This window comes from Hylobates moloch, unplaced genomic scaffold, assembly GCF_009828535.3.
Source record: "Hylobates moloch isolate HMO894 unplaced genomic scaffold, HMol_V3 SCAFFOLD_5, whole genome shotgun sequence".
NCBI lineage: Eukaryota > Metazoa > Chordata > Mammalia > Primates > Hylobatidae > Hylobates > Hylobates moloch.
In genome coordinates, this window is record NW_026652280.1 from 105046791 (window position 1) to 105064917 (window position 18127).

The 18127-nt window shown below is 48.7% G+C and overlaps 1 protein-coding gene across 5 annotated transcripts in view; it reads right to left on the minus strand.

The window, feature by feature from the left end:
* PLEKHO1 (pleckstrin homology domain containing O1) overlaps nt 1-18127 on the minus strand; it is a 30142-nt gene that overhangs the window by 11205 nt on the left and 810 nt on the right. The window contains exons 2-9 of one of the 5 annotated variants that reach the window (XM_058439347.1): nt 17964-18110; nt 12834-12974; nt 12031-12135; nt 11553-11654; nt 9246-10200; nt 7247-7345; nt 4732-4837; nt 3962-4109 (exon numbers count right to left, since the gene is read on the minus strand). In XM_058439347.1, coding sequence (XP_058295330.1) covers nt 9496-10200; nt 11553-11654; nt 12031-12135; nt 12834-12974; nt 17964-18110 — 1200 coding nt within the window. In that variant the 3' untranslated portion in view covers nt 3962-4109; nt 4732-4837; nt 7247-7345; nt 9246-9495. Of the gene's footprint in view, nt 1-3961; nt 4110-4731; nt 4838-7246; nt 7346-9245; nt 10201-11552; nt 11655-12030; nt 12136-12833; nt 12975-15238; nt 15249-16192; nt 16258-17963; nt 18111-18127 lie in introns of those variants that run through there. The other 4 variants (XM_058439348.1, XM_058439349.1, XM_058439350.1 and 1 more) reach the window with 4 other exon arrangements.

An 18127-nucleotide genomic window follows, 5' to 3' on the forward strand; every position in this document is an offset into this window, starting at 1 on the left:
CATGGTGAAACCTCGTCTCTACTAAAAAAATACAAAAAAATTAGCCGGGCGTGGTGGCGGGCGCCTGTAGTCCCAGCTACTTGGGAGGTTGAGGCAGGAGAATGGCGTGAACCTGGGAGGCAGAGCTTGCAGTGAGCCAAGATCGCGCCACTGCACTCCAGCCTGGGCCACAGAGCGAGACTCCGTCTCAAAAAAAAAAATAAAATAAAATAAAAATAAATAGTGATAAAAATAGAACATTTCAGCTGAGTGTGGTGGTGTGCGTTTGTAGTCCCAGCTACTTGGGAGGCTGAGGTGGGAGGATCGCTTGAACCCAGGAGGTCAAGGCTGTAGCGAGCCGAGATGGTGCCACTGCACTCCAGCCTGGGCAACAGAGCGAGACCCTGTCCCCAAAAAAGAAAAAAACCACACACAAAAAACAACATTGATCATCTTAACAATTTGTAAGTATACAGTTCCATAGTTTTAAGTATATTCACAGTATTGTGCAGCTGAGCTCTAGAGCTGCTCATCTTGCAACACTGACCCCCCATACCCATTAAACAACAACTCCAAATTTCTCCCTGCCCCTGGCTCCTGGCAACCACCATTCTACTTTATGTTCCGATGAATCTGACTACTTTAGATACCTCATATAAATAAAATCATACAGTATTTTTGTCTTTTTGTGACTGGCGTGTTTCAGTAAGCATAATATCCTCACGTCTCATCCATGTTGTAGTATGTGACAGGACTTCCTTCCTTTTTAAGGCTGAATAATGTACATTTCCCATTTTATTTATTCTTTCATCCATCAATGGACACTTGAGTTGCTTCCTCTTGGCTGTTGTGAATAATGCTGCTGTGAATATGGGTGTGCAAATATCTCAAGACCCTGCTTTCCATACTTTTGAAGTGGGATTGCTGGATCATATGGTAATTCCATTTTTAATTTTTTGGGAACACTGAGACTGTCTTCCACAGCAGCTGCCCCATTTTACATTCCCACCAACACTGCACAAGGCTTCCAATTTCTCTACTTCAAGACTTTTTACGGGGGCAACTGTGCTCAGCCTATTCTTGCATTTGTTTGATTTGCCCTTGTTGGCTGTCTGTTAATTTTATCCCTAGGGATATCATGTTCTATTAATCAACTTAATTTCCTCTTGACTGGCTTTTTTTATTGATTGATTGATTGAGACAAGGTCTCACTCTGTCACAAGGATGGAGTGCAATGGCACCAGCCTAGGAGGCTCACTGCAGCCTCCAACCCCTGGGCTCAAGGGATCCTCCCACCTCAGCCTCCCAAGTAGCTGGAACTACAGGCACATGCAACTATGCCTGGCTAATTTTTTTTTTTTTGAGATGGAGTCTTGCTGTGTCGCCCAGGCTGGAGTGCAGTGGCGCGATCTCAGCTCACTGCAAGCTTTGCCTCCTGAGTTCACGCCATTCTCCTGCCTCAGCCTCCCAAGTAGCTGGGACTACAGGCGCCCGCCACCATGCCCGGCTAATTTTTTTTTTTTTGTATTTTTAGTAGAGACAGGGTTTCACCATGTTAGCCAGGATGGTCTCGATCTCCTGACCTCGTGATCCGCCCGCCTCGGCCTCCCAAAGTGCTGGGATTACAGGCATGAGCCACCGCGCCCGGCCATGCCTGGCCAATTTTTAAATTTTCTTTTTTGTCGAGACAGGTCTTACTATGTTGCCCAGGTTGGTCACAAATCCCTGGCCTCAGGTGATCCTCTCACCTTGTACCGGGATTACAGGCATGAACCACACCTGCTCTTGACTGGCTCTTTGACTTTGCTGGGCATTGAGAGAACTGTGACCTCCTGGCTTCTATTGTTGCCACCTGCCCTTTATTGCTTGGCATTGGGGAGGGGGTCGGTTATTTCCATTGCTATCAATAATCCCAGCTTTGTTATGACCTCTCCTACCTTCATCCCTGGCCTACGGAGCGGAGGCCCCACTGTCTGTCTCATTCCCATTTTGTTTATTGATGCCGGTGCCCCCGTCACCAATGCCGTGGTAAGGGATGTGTGTCTTCCATGGAACATAATCCCACGGTGAGTCTTTAGACCTCAAATAATACAGTCCAACACGTCTACTTTCCTAAACTTTTAAATTTCTTCCTCCACTGCTGATGTGGAGGAAGCATTGAAATTCAAGCATTTCAACTGTGCTGCGTGGGTCATTACTTTTTCAAGGCTTGTAGGAGCACAATAATATTCATATATCTGAACTATTACACTCCTTGCTGGAGTGTAAATCTTGTATCCCAAGAAAGTGCCCCTAAATTAATAAACTTTCTTATCCAGGTTTCTATTCTGATATTCTCAAAACTCTAGGTCCGGCTGGGCACAGTGGCTCACGCCTGGAATCCTAACACTTTGGGAGGCAGAGGCGGGTGGATCACTCGAGGTCAGGAGTTCGAGACCAGCCTGGCCAACATGGTGAAACCCCGTCTCTACTAAAAATACAAAAATTAGCCGGGCGTGGTGGCAGGTGCCTGTAATCCCAGCTACTCGGGAGGCTGGGGCAGGAGAATCGCTTGAACCCAGGAGGCGGAGGTTGCAGTGAGCCGAGATCGTGCCACTGCGCTCCAGGCTGGGGGACAGAGCAAGACTCCATATCAAAAAACAAACAAACAAACAAAAAATTCTAGGTCCATGGGAACCTCCCCTGCTCTTGCTGGTACATGCTTGGTTTAGTTCCTTTCTTCCTTGTAAGGCCCAGCACATTCTTGGCCCTGAATTACGTGGTGACTTATGCCCAGTTATTCTGGTAGCCAGAAGAGGAGATGGGGCTGATCTGGAGGGGCACTCCTGTTATGTTTCAGGGAGAGATCTCTGTGTTGCCTTTCCTGGGCAGCAGGTGGTGCTAGCTCTTAATAGAGAGGGGTGGGCCCTCTTAGCAGGGTATGTGGGGTCAGAGGAATCTGGGAACCAAAATCTTCAGGGATCTCCACCATCCAAGGTACCAGATGTCCCCATTCTGTGTGTTGGAATCCCAGCGCAGGTTTTCTCAGCCAGGGCCTTGATCTTGACGGGGCAGATCTACCTTGGCTGAGGGTTCTAGCCACCTGCCTCAGCCTCAGTGGGGTGTTAGTTTTTGAAGCTCCTGGTTGCTATCAATTTCTGAGTTCTCTCTATCTTTTATGGCTCTTCTATTGCAGGCGATCTCTTTGCTACCAAAGAAGCTCCTGGCCCTCACACTTAGTTTCAGTTGTTTGCTAAGTGCCTTTTCTTATCTCTCTGTACGATACCAGTGCAGCTGAGTAACAGCCAATTCCTTTGTCATTGTGGGCTTTGTTCTCCTGTGCATTTTTGGTATGTTTTAATTTTAATGTTAAAAATGGACACACTGTAATTGCCCATCCTTATGGGGTACAATTTATCTCTGTACTTTTCAAAAGCCTGAATCGTTTCACTGGCCAGGTGGTCCCTGCCATCAGCTCATTCTCCTAAATTACCAAAGGTGAAAGTTTTTCTTGCTGGAGACTGTTCTGGTCTCTATTATTTTTCTGTCAAATTCTGCTTGCAAACTGAAAAGTTCCTTTTTTAGTTCCTCTTTCCTGCAATACCTTACCAATCACAGCTAAGAAGAGCCTGTTACTACTTTTAACATTCTGCCTGGAAGTCTCTTTAGCTACCTCCAACAAATTTATTAGGTATATTTTCTAGCTCCCAAGATACCACAGGTGACAGTTTTGTGAATGATTCTACCGCCATATAACATGGGTGGTCTTTCTCCCGTCTCTGAGAGCAGTTTTCTCCCTGCTCATCCAGACTCTGTAACAGTCTCCTTGCTGCCCTTCTAGGCTGTCTGCTTCTGAGTCCCAAGATCAATGCCACTTGTTTCAGGTTTTAGTCAGGGCAGCATCCCACTTCCAAGAAACAATCTGTTTTAGTATCTATTGCTGAGTAACAAACCACCTCAAAACCTAGTGACCTAAGACAGCAATGGTTTGTTAGTTTCTCACAGTTCTGGGGGCTGGCTGAGCGGCTGGTCTCTGGTCTTGCTTGTGTGCTGCTCCAGCTGTGTCTGACTGGAGGCTTGGATGCTGGGACAGATCCATGTGGTTTCATGGTCTCATAGCAAGGATGCTCGCCCAGGCTTCTTACAAGCACCTGAATTTTAAGAGAGTAAAGGAGTGGAAACTACAAGACCCTTTAAGGCCTAGGTGCTGGAATGTACACAGCACATGTTCTTTGTTCTATTGGGCAAAACAAGTCACTGGCAAACCCAGATTCAAGCAGCAGTTGGAGAGAAAGCAATACCTCTCAAAAGGGAGGAACAGCAAACTCATATTGCAAAGGAGCATGGAGTGGGGCTGGTTCACTGAGGATCATTATTTAGTCATCTATTACATTTATAGTACATTTAAGATGCATGTTAGATACCCAGGTAAAGATGTCAAGTTGACACTTAGCTCTAAGTGCCAGAGAGGGAAATTTAGGCTGGAGAAATAAATTTGGTACAACATATCAACATATAGATTTGGTGCGTCTCGGAATCATCCTGCCCTTGGGGTTTCCGGCTGCTATATAAGTCTGGACTGTGCATGAGGCACGGTACAAGCGGAGTGCGGCCCTCTGCAGCCAGAGCTGGGTGGAGGCTGGGGGAAGAGGAACATTGTGTTTTTGAGTCCACTTCCCTATTTGTGCACAGAGTATTCCACTAGTGTTCTCTTCCCCACCTCCCCACCTTGATAGAGCCAAAAACATTAGGGATGGTATTAGGACAACTGACCTGCATGCCAAGGACATAGGACAGGAGACTATGCCATTGCCTTGTTTTGCCACCTCAAATCAGGAACCTTGGGAGAAAGGGGCTGTTTGCTGTCATGGCTTTATATCTGGAGGAAGGGAAAGCAAGAACGGGCATGAGCCTAGTATTTTTGAAAGAAAGGGGTGATTTCTGAGCCATCCCAAACCAGCAGGAAGGACAGGGGTGATAACCCCAACTTGTTCATAGCAGGAAGCAAAGAGGAGAAGGGATTCGGCGTCAGAGACCATGACACAGGTCAAGAGTTCTAGTGCTACTTGCTTTTCTATGGTTACTTTTCCTTATATTAAGTCCTTATGAAAGCCGCCTTATGTCCATGGTTTCTGTAGCTGCACCAGCCTCTACACTTCTGATAGTTCAGGAGGAGTTGGGAATCTGTATTCTCCAATTGCTCCCCAACCTTAATGCACTTAACAAGTGTGTTCTCCACACTTATTAACCCTCCAAAATCCCGTTTTTAAACTGGTCCTGCTAATTTTTGCATTCTCCCCATCCTTGCTTCCAACTCCAGGGTTGGGGTGAGGTTGGGGTGGGCCATGTACAAGACTTTCTGGCTCTATCTCTCATTTCTTGAGCAGAGCTGGGCTGTACTAATTGACCTCGAGGGTCTCAGCTGTGTTAGGCTGGGTGTTTGTTAGATCTCGTTAGGCTTGTAATTAGTGCAAGGAATCTAGGTCAGAGGCAACGGGTTGGAGTGATGGTCTCCTGGGGCATGACTAAAGGTGGGGAATAGCAAACAGCCTCCTCATTCTGTGGGTGGGACTTGTGTCACACACACAGACAAACAGACACAGGGTCACATGCAGAAAGGCGGTCAAACTCTGCTGTGTGTGCATGAGTGTGTGCATGAGTATGTGTGTGTGTGTGTGTTCGCTCCTGCATTTACTCGGGTTTCTTTCCAACCTCTCCATATATGGCGTGGCTCTGAAGCAAGCTGGGGATTGGCTGCTCCTGTTGGGAGACAGGGAGGTAGTAAGAAAGCAGAAAGAGAAAGGAACCCAGCGTGGGGAAGGGAGTGACGAAGTGGGGGGTGGGGGCAGTAGCTGAGCTTGAGGGTTGCAGAAGCGAGCTGGGACTGCTTGCCTGTGAGGTTTAGATAGGGGATTCTTAGAGACTCGTTTCCTGGGAGAATGAGGCAAATTTACTACTGGCAGAGGGGTTGGGAGAGCGGCTGGGGAAGGAGGTAAGAGCTGTTTCCCCAGGGACAGAGCTCTAGGCTCAGCACCACATGGTTTGTGAGGACCAGGGCAGGAGTTAGAGAAATTTGCACTTTTCTTTTCTCCCTGGTCAACCTATGCTGTGGAGATAGAAGGAAATAAACTCATCAGTGTTCCAGGCCAACACCCCAGACATTCTTCCTGACGGAGGGAGCCGGGACTGCAGTTCCTTTATCCCTCCTCAGGCCCCTGGCTAACAACCTGATAGGGAAGGACAGGAAAAGTTGAGGAAAATGTCACTGAAATGAGAATTAAGATTTCATTCTTTACCTGCCTCTACCCCTCACCCCATCTCAACTCTGTGTCCTGGGTTTCCCCCCAACCCTGTCTCCCAATCCTAGGGCCTCTGGAGGGCACTTCCCTCTGCTTCATCTGTGTAAGAGAAGGGAGCAGAGCGGTTGTGAGTGGAAAGGGAGAATAAGCGCACCCTGAAAGCGTCTGGGGGCAGCTATGTGCTGAGAAAGTTGCCCGACACAGCTACTGAGCCAGCCCATTTGCCATGCATCACAGTTACTGGGGGCACGGAAGGGAAATATTGCAGGCAGAGGGGCTAGAATGATGGAGTGAGGGAAGAGAGGCACTGGGAGGAAGGGAAATGAACGTAAGCACCTTCCCATCCTCCTGTCACAGTGCCCAGGTTCAATACAAACGCTTCAACAGGACTCATTCCAGCAGCCTACCACAAGGGTGCACCTTAAGCGATTTTTCTAGTGGGAAGCCTGGCTCCACGCTAAGCTCTAAAGTTCTTGAAGACCAGGAACCATGCTTTCATCCCCCCTTCTGGCTTTCTCCTCTGAAGAGAGAGGTCCAGTACAGCCTGTGACCTGGATCTAGCTAAGTGACAGTGACCCCAACCGGCGGCCTCACTCACACTGTGCTCCTTCCACCTGAGCTAGTGGCTCACTGCCCAGAGTCAAACCAGTAACAGTAGCTGCAGTGGTCACTTTCTGACTGACAGGCATTTTCCATATTGTCCTCACCCATCCAACAGCTCTGCAGCTTGCAGATGAAAAAAACTGATACTTGGAAAGCATGTGCCTTGCCCAGGGCCTCATAATCAAGAAGTAACAGAGTTAGAATCTGAATCCAGATCCATCTGGTTTCAAAGCTGGGCTCATTTCACCAGCTTATGGCCTGGATGTTCCAGTAACTGCTGGAGAACTGGAAGCTGTTGAGTTTAGAGCCTAAAGCCCAGAAGCACAGTGCCCAGCTCTTCTCTTACTGTTGTGAGGTCCCCAATCTTTCTTTTCTGCTTCTCTCACCTGTCATTCTCCTCTCTAGTGTCTCCCTCCATCTTCTGGCTCCCCTGGGAGCCACAGATAATTGACATGTTGGGATACACATGTCATTTGTGCTTTTGTCTTTTTTCATTATGTGGGAGCAACAAGGAAGAAAAAAAGAAAAGGAAAAATGCTGGTAAAATACAAAGATAGAGACTTGTAAAAAGAAAGCATAATTCTAGCTTAGACTTCAATACTTGTGACAACGGATGGCTCTGCTGACCATGCTTAGGGCTGTGGAGAGTGCAGCTATTTGGAGGACAGGAAGTCTGGAAGCCTGGGTCCTCACCTCATACCCCAAGAGACCGTAGAATGACATGAAGGTGGCACTCTTGCATGCTTTCCCTCAATCAACTGGGATACACATTCCTCAAGGAAGGCTAAGTAACTACAGTCTAGAGCTAGGGAAAATCTCCATGACAGAGTGGCAAGGGACTAGAGAGAGCAAGAATTCCTCTGCCCTTGGGATGGTTTAACAGCAGTGATAAGGTCCAGAGAAGAGTTGTGAAGGAGAGATGATTTCTGGAAAGAAGGGGCCAGAGGCCCCAATTTTGCTTACATGGGTTGTAGGAGTGACGTTAGAGCAGAAGATTGGGGATTGAAGGGTCTGTTTCTCCCACAGGTTTTTCCCCCTCTTCCTCCTATCCCATCTTCCTATAACATCGGGGCAGCCTCATGGCCAGGTCTACATGTAACTTGGCCCCGTCTCCTCCCCCTCCTCCCCTCTCACCTCTAGTGACGCCCCGCTGCTCTTGGAGGATCAAGCAGCTAGCAGGGCACACTTCAAAGTCGTTTTTAACCCATTTACTTGATTCATGAGGCTCTGTCCCCTTCTTTCCCAAAATCAAATTATTCCCTTCACACATCTTCTGGGGACCTCACCACTGTTACTAAACCTGATCTCACACACTTCCGAGGAAAGAGGGAACAGTGAGTTGTGTGGGACCTACCAGACAAGAATGTTGGGAAGCCTGGCAACTTCAGAGGTGGGTGGGAGGGTGGTGGCGTGGGCATCCAGATGCTTTTCTAAAGTGGGGACTTGCTTAGTGATGGAAGAGGTTTGAGGAAGGAGAGGGGGATGCTACAGGAAACCTTAGCATGGCCGAAAGAGGAACTTGGGACACGTTTGGTTTTCCCCTTCATCCTACCCAGCTTGCATCACACACCAGTTTCATTCTTAGTTCAGTTCTTCCGTGGGGTCTGTCTCTAGTTCCCCTGTGCTAGGGCCCTGCATCAAATAATGAAACTAGTCTCATCCACTCAAGGTTGGATTTTTTTTTTTTTTTTTGAGACGGAGTTTCGCTCTCGTTGCCCAGGCTGGAGTGCAATGGCACGATCTTGGCTTGCTGCAACCTCTGCCTCCCAGGTTCAAGTGATTCTCCTGCCTCAGCCTCCTGCATAGCTGGGATTACAGGCGCCCACCCACATGCCTGGCTAATTTTTTGTATTTTCGGTAGAGACTGGGTTTCATCATGTTGGTCAGGCTGGTCTCAAACTTCTGACCTCAGGTGATCCACCCGCCTTGGCCTCCCAAAGTGCTGGGATTACAGGCATGAGCCACTGCGCCCGACAAGGTTGGATCTTTGAGTCAAGGTTGGGAAGGGTGTGGAAAATGAAGGGAAGAAACACCTCATGTCTAAGAAAATCCAGGCAGCTCGATCTCAATCAGAGACTGCTAGGAATGAGAGGCCAGTGTCTGGCTGGGGAGATTTTAATTCCACAAATCCTCCTCAGGGCTGGGATAAATTTTACTTCCAGGTGCACGGACAGTTGACACTGGCCTCCACATCCCTACAACTAGAGTTGGGCAGCTGAAACTTCACCCTCAAACTGAAGGCCTGGGGTGGGACATAACAGAAAACACCCTCGTCCCCCTCCTGCTCTAAGCTTAGAAACCCACTGTATCCTTGGGAGCAGCAGTGGACTCCCCATGCCGTCTTGGGGGCAGGCGGTGTGTGGAGTGGTCAGACTGTGTCTTTACCGTGCCTTCTCTTTCTCTGGCTGGGTAAAAACTTCCTACTGCTGCTGCGGGGTCACTTCCTCAAGCCTGCAGGACATACGGAAAGTAGGTGGGGCAATAAGGGTTGTAGTGGGGTCAGGCATCAGCAAGAGCAAAGCAATGAGTTCGTTTTTGTTTTCTTTTTTTGATTGAGGTAAATAAAAAAGCTTTATCCAGCAACATGGAGATAAGAGTCTGTCCAACCTGATGAGTTCCAGACCCCACCCTGCCCTCACATCAGGCTCTTCCGGTACTGACTGTGAGGGGTGGTCTGTCTGAGGTGGGAGTCGGGGGTCTGCAGGTCCATCTGTCTGTACAGGTCTCTCAGCTCCCTGACCTCCTGCAGCACCCTCTTTGCCTGGCTCCAATTCGATGATGCCTCTCCCAGCAGCCGTTCCGTCTCCAGCAGCAGCTGCTCTGACTCAGAATCTGGCGGAGACCGAGGGGGGTCCTTGGCCTTTCGCTTCCCATCTCCCATTCCCTGAACCTCTGCCAGAAGCTCCTGAGTCTTCTCCAGTTTCCTTGCTACCAGGTCCTGGATCCGGGACAGCTGCCCCGGGTGGGGGAGGGCAGGGGTTGGGGATTCCTCAGCCCGAAGCTGGAGGGCGCGGGCAGGGGCAGCGTCCCGCTGAGATAGGATCTCCTCCAGGGAGGCACAGCGGCCTTTCTCTGTGGACGTCAACTTCTTGGGTGCCTGGGGGGTGTAGGTGGCCCCTTTGTCTGTTTTTTCCCAAGGTTGGGAGAGGCTGCTTGCCCGGTCTGCGGAGGGCTGGATGCGATCTGAGTCTGCTCTCCGCCGGCTCCCTGCCAGCTGGGCCACAGACTTGTCCAGGTCAACCCGAAAGCTCTCAGCACAAGAGGTTGGTTCCTCAGGGGAAGGGTCTTCCTCTTGGATCAAGTCCAAGGTCAGCATCCCATCTGAGGTAGAGGTGGACGCCTGGGGAGGAAGGGGGGAATAAGTGGGGAAAGCTGTCATCAGGAGGGATTTTCAGAATGACTGCCTAAAAGATGCAAGCTGTGGTCATTTTCCTCTACAAGCCTTCCTTGAATGAGAAGTACTTTTTTTTAGAGACAGAGTCTTGCTCTGTCGCCCAGGCTGGAGTACAGTGGTGCGATCTCAGTTCACTGCAAGCTCTGCCTCCTGGGTTCACGCCATTCTCCTGCCTCAGCCTCCTGAGTAGCTGGGATTACATGTGTGCACCACCATGCCCAGCGATTTTTTTTTTGTATTTTTAGCAGAGGCAGGGTTTCACCATGTTGGCGATGGCTGGTCTCAAACTCCTGACCTCAAGTGATACACCGTATCAACCTCCCAAAGTACTGGGATTACAGGTGTGAGCCCCCCTGCCTGGCAAAGCCCTCTGCTCTTGACTGAACCCTCCCACTGAATGTGCTGTTTCTTATTCTTTTGATAGTGACTTGAATGTTTCTTCTTCTGTGATTTAGTTTCTGTTACTTGTTTCCCGTATTCTCCACTCTACCATAAGCTTCCTGAGGGGCGTCCTCTTCCTCGGTATTGTGGACTCTCAGCATTAAACTGGGTCTGACACACACAGGATGCTCCCCATGGCACAATGACTGTCCTCCTCCATCTGCATCCTCTGAGCCCCACACTTCAGCCCCCTTGCCTTATAATAAAATTTGTTCTATTTCCAGAATACTAAAAATGATGAGTATTCAATACCAAATATGTAGTTATACATATGTTGTTTTAGTCATTCCTCACAGCAGCCCTTCAAGGCAGGTATGCTTACTGCCTCATTTTACAGTTGGAGACATGCAACTTCAGGGAACCACACAGATAGCTGACTGATTACAGTGAGGTTCCAACTCAGGTTCTGACTCCAAAGCCTGTGTTCTCTGCACTATACCTGCCTGCCTCTCTCTCTAAAGACTTAAGAGCTCAGAGGCATGAAAGAAACCAGCACTCTGTATGTTTCAGGGGTTCATTGTGATCCTTTCTCCTCCAAACGCCCGCAGTACTACATGTTGTTACCCATCAAGACAGCTACCATACAGTAGCTTATTTTTCATTTTCCTGTGGGTACAACTCATTTTCTCCAAAAGAGGGTAACATTACTGGAAGCCGGGACTTTTGAACTCCTAATGGGTGCTGAATAAATCCTTTTGATTTAGATCAGGCAGAGGCATGGGGTGGAAGGACTTCCCTCGCCTTTCATCTTGGCATCAAGAGGCCTCCCACAAATGCCTCTGGTGGCATACAGTTCTGTCTGAGATGGACTGACACAGAATTGGCCCTTTGGCAATGTTTATTACAGTCTTACATACCACAGCCATTAGGTGTCCCCTTGTTGGGGGGCGGCGGGAGTGTTGGATTTTTGCCCTGTCTCGAGTGGGATGGGCAAGATAGCTGTCCTCCTCAACGGTGACCTGAAGAGATGTACTGTGAGTCATGAGTGCTCTTCAGCGACTTGCTGTCCCAACCCAGCATCCCGAGGCCTGAACATGTGCCCACTCCATTCACTGCTTCTCAATGAATCCATGGACAAGGGGATTTACTGGACACGAAGGGGCTCTTTAAGCTGACCCAAGGCTGGCTCCCGCATCATGAAGTGGGGAAGAGGAGGTGTCAGATGAGACTTGGAGAGAAGGCAGAAAGAGATCAGGGCTTTTAAAAGGGAGGTAAAGAAGTAGAGCTGGTGGGGGAGCGAGTAAATGGGGCCTGCACAATCCTCCCCCTTCAGTGGGTCACAGCTGCTCCCTCTGCCCCAGCGTCCCTCCCTCTCCCCACAGTGAGCCCCCTGACCTCATCCAAGATACGGTTCTTGGCTCGGGTGATGGCAGAGTTGAGGGCATTGATCCACGATTCCTTCTCTTCTGGACTCACTGCCAGGAAGATCAGGTTGGGTGCCTGTGAGGGGAAGATTCCTGTTTCAGCCAGGGTTTTAGAGGTGGTGCCTCACCTTGACAGTGAAGAAATAAGAGATTATAATCTCACTTTCTTAGACCCAGCTCCAGGAAGGAGAGATATTCTGCTTCCAGAGTCATCCATAACTTAAGGAAACCCAGCTTCTATTCCTGCAAAACGCATAGCTAGGAGGTTGTTTTAGAAATGACCAAGGAAGAGCTAAGAAGGATACTGAATATTAGTATGGTATTGGAGATAATTAGAGGAAGTCTGATGAAGGATAGGTATTAAAATACAAATATTTCAGTGTTTGAAGAAATAGCATGTGACAGGAGTAACTTCCCTGGGTTCCCTCAGACAAGATGAATTAGATTCAGAACTTCAACCACCTATCAGGGTACAAGGACAGGGATTTTCTTCTAAGGGATGTAAATACGCACATGTGTGGATGTGTGTGTATAAGACAGAGAAAAATAAAGAGATATATAGAGATGATCTTTGTGGCTGAACAGGTTAAAGGCTGGCCTGCCTGGAAAGAAGGAAATGGCTACAATATTCTTAGGTGAAATGATAAAAGCCAGCAGGAGAGCAATTCAGGGCCTCTGAGCCAAGATTGCTGAGAAACTGAGGGGAAGGAGCTCTCCCCTGCCCCCTCCAACCCTGTCCATGTTCCAGCGGCCAAGGTGGCAGGAGAAACATACCGTGTTACCGGGCTGTTTGGAGTGGGCAAGAGTAAACTTGCTATGATTTTTCTTGCTCCTGCTCTTGGACTTCCGGAGCTCTTCACACTTCTCATAGTCACTCAGGTCAAATACCTCTTGAATATTTTTCTCATCTTTTACCTAGGGGAGGGTTGGGGTGAGGTGAGGATGATAAAATTATTTAGCCCCTCCACCCAGACTGTTAGTTTAGATCATCTTGGGAAGCAGAGGAAGCCTGAGGGAGGCATGCCAGGAGAGGAGAGGGCCGTCTGCCCAAAGCTTACAAGGGCCTCACATCGAGGAGGACGCTAGGGCAGCTCCAAGTCTTGAATGTTGTGTTTCTGTTTAAACCCCTTCTCTTCACTCTGCTTAACCAGGCTGCCATTTCCAGAGTCCCACTATGCCTCTCTTCACCAATTGCCCCACTCTTTTCCTTAAGGACACAGCTTACATGTTCTAAAAAGGCTCATGTCCTTAAAGGGACATGGTAGATGGTTGACCCATCGCCCTCAGTAAGACAGACCTGTATGGCCCTTGATGGTCCACGGAAAGAAGATCAAGGCAGGGCCAGTATCGGGGTGTCTGGAGGGAACGAGGGGCAGTCTCCGGCCTCCCCACTCGCATGTGTGCAGTATAGCTCTCCCATCCCACCTCGCTCCCTTCTCTGGCATGTACAATTATAGAGACTCATCTTCCTTGTTCATTTCAGGAGCATCGCCACCACAGGACGTCAGCCCCCTGTGTTCAGTTTGCTGAATTTGTCCAGAGAAGCTGAAAACTACAATTACAGTTCCTACCCTTTCCTCCTCCCTCTAAGGTACTGTGACAATCCAAACTAACTCCTCCAGACCTGAAAAACCATTTATTTCGTCCCCCTATCTCTAGGCAAGAATGCACTTAAGACTCTCCCTGGAAGACTACACTTCAGACTTGGAAAAAAGTGACTTCTGTGACTTCTTGCCATTATTCCAGTTTGAGTGCCTGGGCCCCCTTTACTGCCAGGAAGCTCTTCCTCATATCTAAACTTAGCCCTCCCTGCTATAGTCTCTGTCCTGCACTCTGGTTCTACCTTTAGCAGGTTTAAGCAACATTTAGCTCTTAGCACTCCTGCTTAACGTCTCATTGAGGCCGCATTCCCAGTGACATCCTCCAACCCCAACTAGCCTTTTCTGAGCACTGCAAAGCAGCTCTAGGAACATTTCTTCGCAGCTCCATTTGAAACTGACCACAATGTTTTCTCTTTTCCCCTAAGGTGGTGTTCCTACAACTCTGGGACTCTGAATCAGTGGCTTATGGATTTGTTTTGGCTTGCAAGGACCAAAGTTACAGAGAGGAGACTTAGTTATAAGCCCAGACCGTGCAGTCTGTCCACCCTGTGACTTGAGCCCAGGGTTGGAACACCTCAGGAAAAATCTGGTCACGTTTTGCTGGAATGAGAAATTAAAAGCACCAGCACTTGTCTCATTAAAACTCAACGAACAGATAAAAGCAGTCTCACATCTTCCTTGGATGACATCTACCCACCCTGACTGAAATTATTTTCCAAGAGTCTCCAACTTCCCAAGCTCTGAAATAGGACTCGTGTGCATGGAGGTGAACTCATCTATCCTCCTGGTTCCTGGAAACCTGGAAGTGGGGAAGTGGTTCTCCCTTCCACTGCCCAGACCATCTACAGTCTTGTATCTGCCCATCCTTCTGAATTGCTGCTGGACCTGGAGGCTGATGACAGTTGAGGACAGATGTCCACATGGCCCCATTCAGGTGAGTGACTCCTCATACATCTACCTCCATTTGTTTCAGCAAGGCTTGGCTCCTCCAGGGCCTCCCACTTTCCCAGGTTCCCTGGCTTTGGGCTGGAAAGCGGCCAGAGGCCTTGAATGATTACGGGTGGAAGCAGGACAAGGTGCTGGCAAGGGGTGTCCAAGAACAATTCCCAGAAACACGGGACAGGGATGTAAGATGATGCATCATCCCTCCTCTCCCCCTCCTTCTTCAGACTTGAGACTATCAGCAGATTCCAGAAACCGTGGAGAGGAAAGTGTTGGGTGTGTGAATGTAGCCAGGGGAAGAGAGTTAACTTACTATGTTTTCCTTAGGGGAAGGGAAGGAAAGGGAGTTATTCTAGCTTGCATACAGACTGATAAGGGGCTCTGGGAAGCAGGAGACACTGACAGAGGTTAGCCCTTCGTGGAGAGGGTGGGAGATGGGGTGAGGCAAGCAGTAGGACAAGTATATTCCAGTGCCTGGGAAGATGGACAAAGCCAGCAGCCTTGTTCTCCACCGTATTTTTTTTTTCCCCCGCTTATCTAATTCCCAGAATCTCATTTGTAACTACCCATCTTCCAAATTAACCCTTCCTTTCCCGATTCTTTGTTCTGGACTATAGAAAGGGATTTTTCCCACACCTGTCCAAAGAGTTGCCCCGAATCCAATTTCCTCTAACATGAGGTCTTCCTAAGGTCTAGCTTCTGTTCTTACACATCAGCCTGTGATCACAAGGTACTCCAGCCCTCTTTGAGAGAGGATGCCTTGAGAAGGAAGAAAATGATTACGATCGAACACAGAAGAAATTCTATGGCAGAGGTGGTTGTGGGAGACCCTGCCTTTAAGAGAGGAAATAACAAAAAAGACTGGTGAAAATTCTGGGAGATAGGGTTAGAAATTTTCTTGCATTAACAGTAAATGATATAGATTATACTCTGCCTTAAAAAAAAATCTTGGCCAGGGACTGTGGCTCACACCTATAATCTCAGAATTTCAGGAGGTTGAGGCAGGAGGATCACTTGAAGCCAGGAATTTGAGACCAGCCTGGGAAACATAGTGAGACCCCATGTCTACAAAAAATAAAAAAAATTAGCTGGGTGTGGTGGTGCACGCCTGGAGTCCCAGCTACTCGGGAGGCTGAGATGGGAGGATTGCTTAAGCCCAGGAGGTCAAGGCAGCAGTGAGCTGCATGGGCGACAGAGTGAGACCCTGTCTCTAAAAAAACAAAACAAAACAAAACACCCTGTCTTGACTCTATTGGCCCTGGAGCTTTTCACAAGTGGGCAAAATAAAGCCCAGAGTCCTCTGTCAATTTCACTTTTAACCAGGCCCACTGTAGCATGGAAACTGGCTCTAAAAAAGCATAGTATCAATATGCCTAGTCTCTCTTTCCTGTGCCCTTCCCAGCAGGAGACAGCTGGCTCCATCACCAGTCAGATGGTCCTGACTCATAGGACACCAGACATCCTAGGCTGAGGTCATTCCATCCTTTCCTCTGTCTCTGTACCCAACAGCAAGGATCAACTATGCTTTTGCCCCCAGACTCTGCTCTTTGGGCAAATACAAACAAGCAATGGATGTCTCATTCCTCTTACCCTTTCATTATTATGTTTTTCCCTTTGACGTGTAGGAAGTTCTCTCCCTGATTCGTAACTAGAGTTTCCTGCAATTAAGAAGTTCGGGGAAGACAGGAGATACACTTTGACACTTGTTTTATTTATTTATTTTTTAATTAGAAAGCCAGAAAATTGTGGAGAAAACTTCCTGGAGGATTTGTGATTGGGCAGAGGTAACTCTTAAAAATAAATCCTCCTGGCCGGGCACGGTGGCTCACACCTGTAATCCCAGCAATTTGGGAGGCTGAGGCGGGTGGTTCACTTGAGGCCAGGAGTTTGAGAGCAGCCTGGTCAACAATGCGAAACACTGTCTCTACAAAAAATACAAAAACTAGCCAGACATGGTGGCACCCACCTGTAGTCCCAGCTACTCGGAGGATGAGGTGGGAGGATCACTTGAGCCTGGGAGGTGGAGACTGAAGTGAGCTGTGATCGAGCCACTGCATTCCAGCCTGGATGACAGACCAAGAAAAGTGCCCTCACCTCACTCCTAAGACTTTCCATCACCAACTTGCTAGCTTTGTGTAAACAGCTGGGTTTCAATACCCTTAAGGGGGATCTCTTTGGCTGTGGCACAGCTTCGTTCTTCCCTAGATGCCTCAGTAGATGTTCTTTTAGATGAGTACTTTGTCTCAGGGTGTGTGTGTATCTGTTTCAATACCATAAAAGGTTTTATTTACCTAAATATAATCCACTGAATAAGGGTGTCTACTGCAGAAAGCAGAAGAGGTTAGAAAGAACTCAGGGAGGACTTCCCAGTTAGCCCTGGGTGAGGGAACACAGAATCCCTCCCGTGAGGACGGGAGGAAGGGCCACTCTAACCGTACAGGACAGTCTCCCAGGCTATACTGACTGCCTTTGGACAGTCACAGAGGCAGGGAATGGAATGACTTCTAAACCACTATAGGGGCAATTCTGATTTCTCCACATTAGTACACGTTATTGATCCCAAGACTTAGGGAAAAAAGGGAGATGGGTCTGGATTCAATTATCATAGCTCAGGTCTTGACACAGTGTAGACTGTGGTTTTCATGGTTAACTACACAGCCAAAGCTATCCAAAGACATACAGGGGTTCTTAACTCCATTTTTCTCCCTTCTGATACAAATGGAGGAGTGGGCAGGAAGTGGGTAGAAAATGGGTTCCTTGCCTTTTTTAAATGGGGTGGGGGTGGGGAACAGAGAGCATACTGGTTAGGGACACTGGCTTCAACGAAAATAACTGCCACTCACAGACTCGAGGTCACAGGGGCCTGACGGCGGGGTGCGTGTGTGTTCTCCGTGATTCAGGGCGGATGCGCCACGGACAGGACCTGTGCACGCTCCTGCCACAGACAGGAAAGGGGAGGCTGGCTGGGTTAACGTGGGGGGACAGGAAGGGGTGGCGAATAGGCTAAACTGTTTCAGCAGAAATAGAAAAGAAATCCTGTATTCATGAGGCCAGGTTACAGTGGGAGGCAGCAAGGGACACTTAGAACTTCTGGAGCATCTTGGGAGGGCCTTATCATTGTTGTTAGAAAGGTATCTGCAAACAAAAAAACACTGAGTGAGAGGCCAACTCAACTTCTAATTCTCACTCTGGTCTTCTCACTAAAGGGTGGCCTTTCTCCGCAGATGAGATGGGGGTAGAGAGGAGACCACTGAATTTGCCTTTGGAACAAAACGGGGGTGGAGTAAGCTAGGCGAGCCCTTGTGGAGTGACAAAGTGCGGGGTATGAGAAAACGGAGAGTTAGAGGCAAGACGCACCCACCTCCTTCTCAGAGATGTAGAGCTGGTCCCCTTTCAGCACCACATAGCGGTTTTTCCAAATCTCCCTGAAAATCCCTTTCCCGCAGAATTTCCGGACCCAGCCGACCTTCTCGGGCGGTGCAGGCTGCTGGTTTCCATCCTGAGGCCCCTGCCCCAGGACAAGAT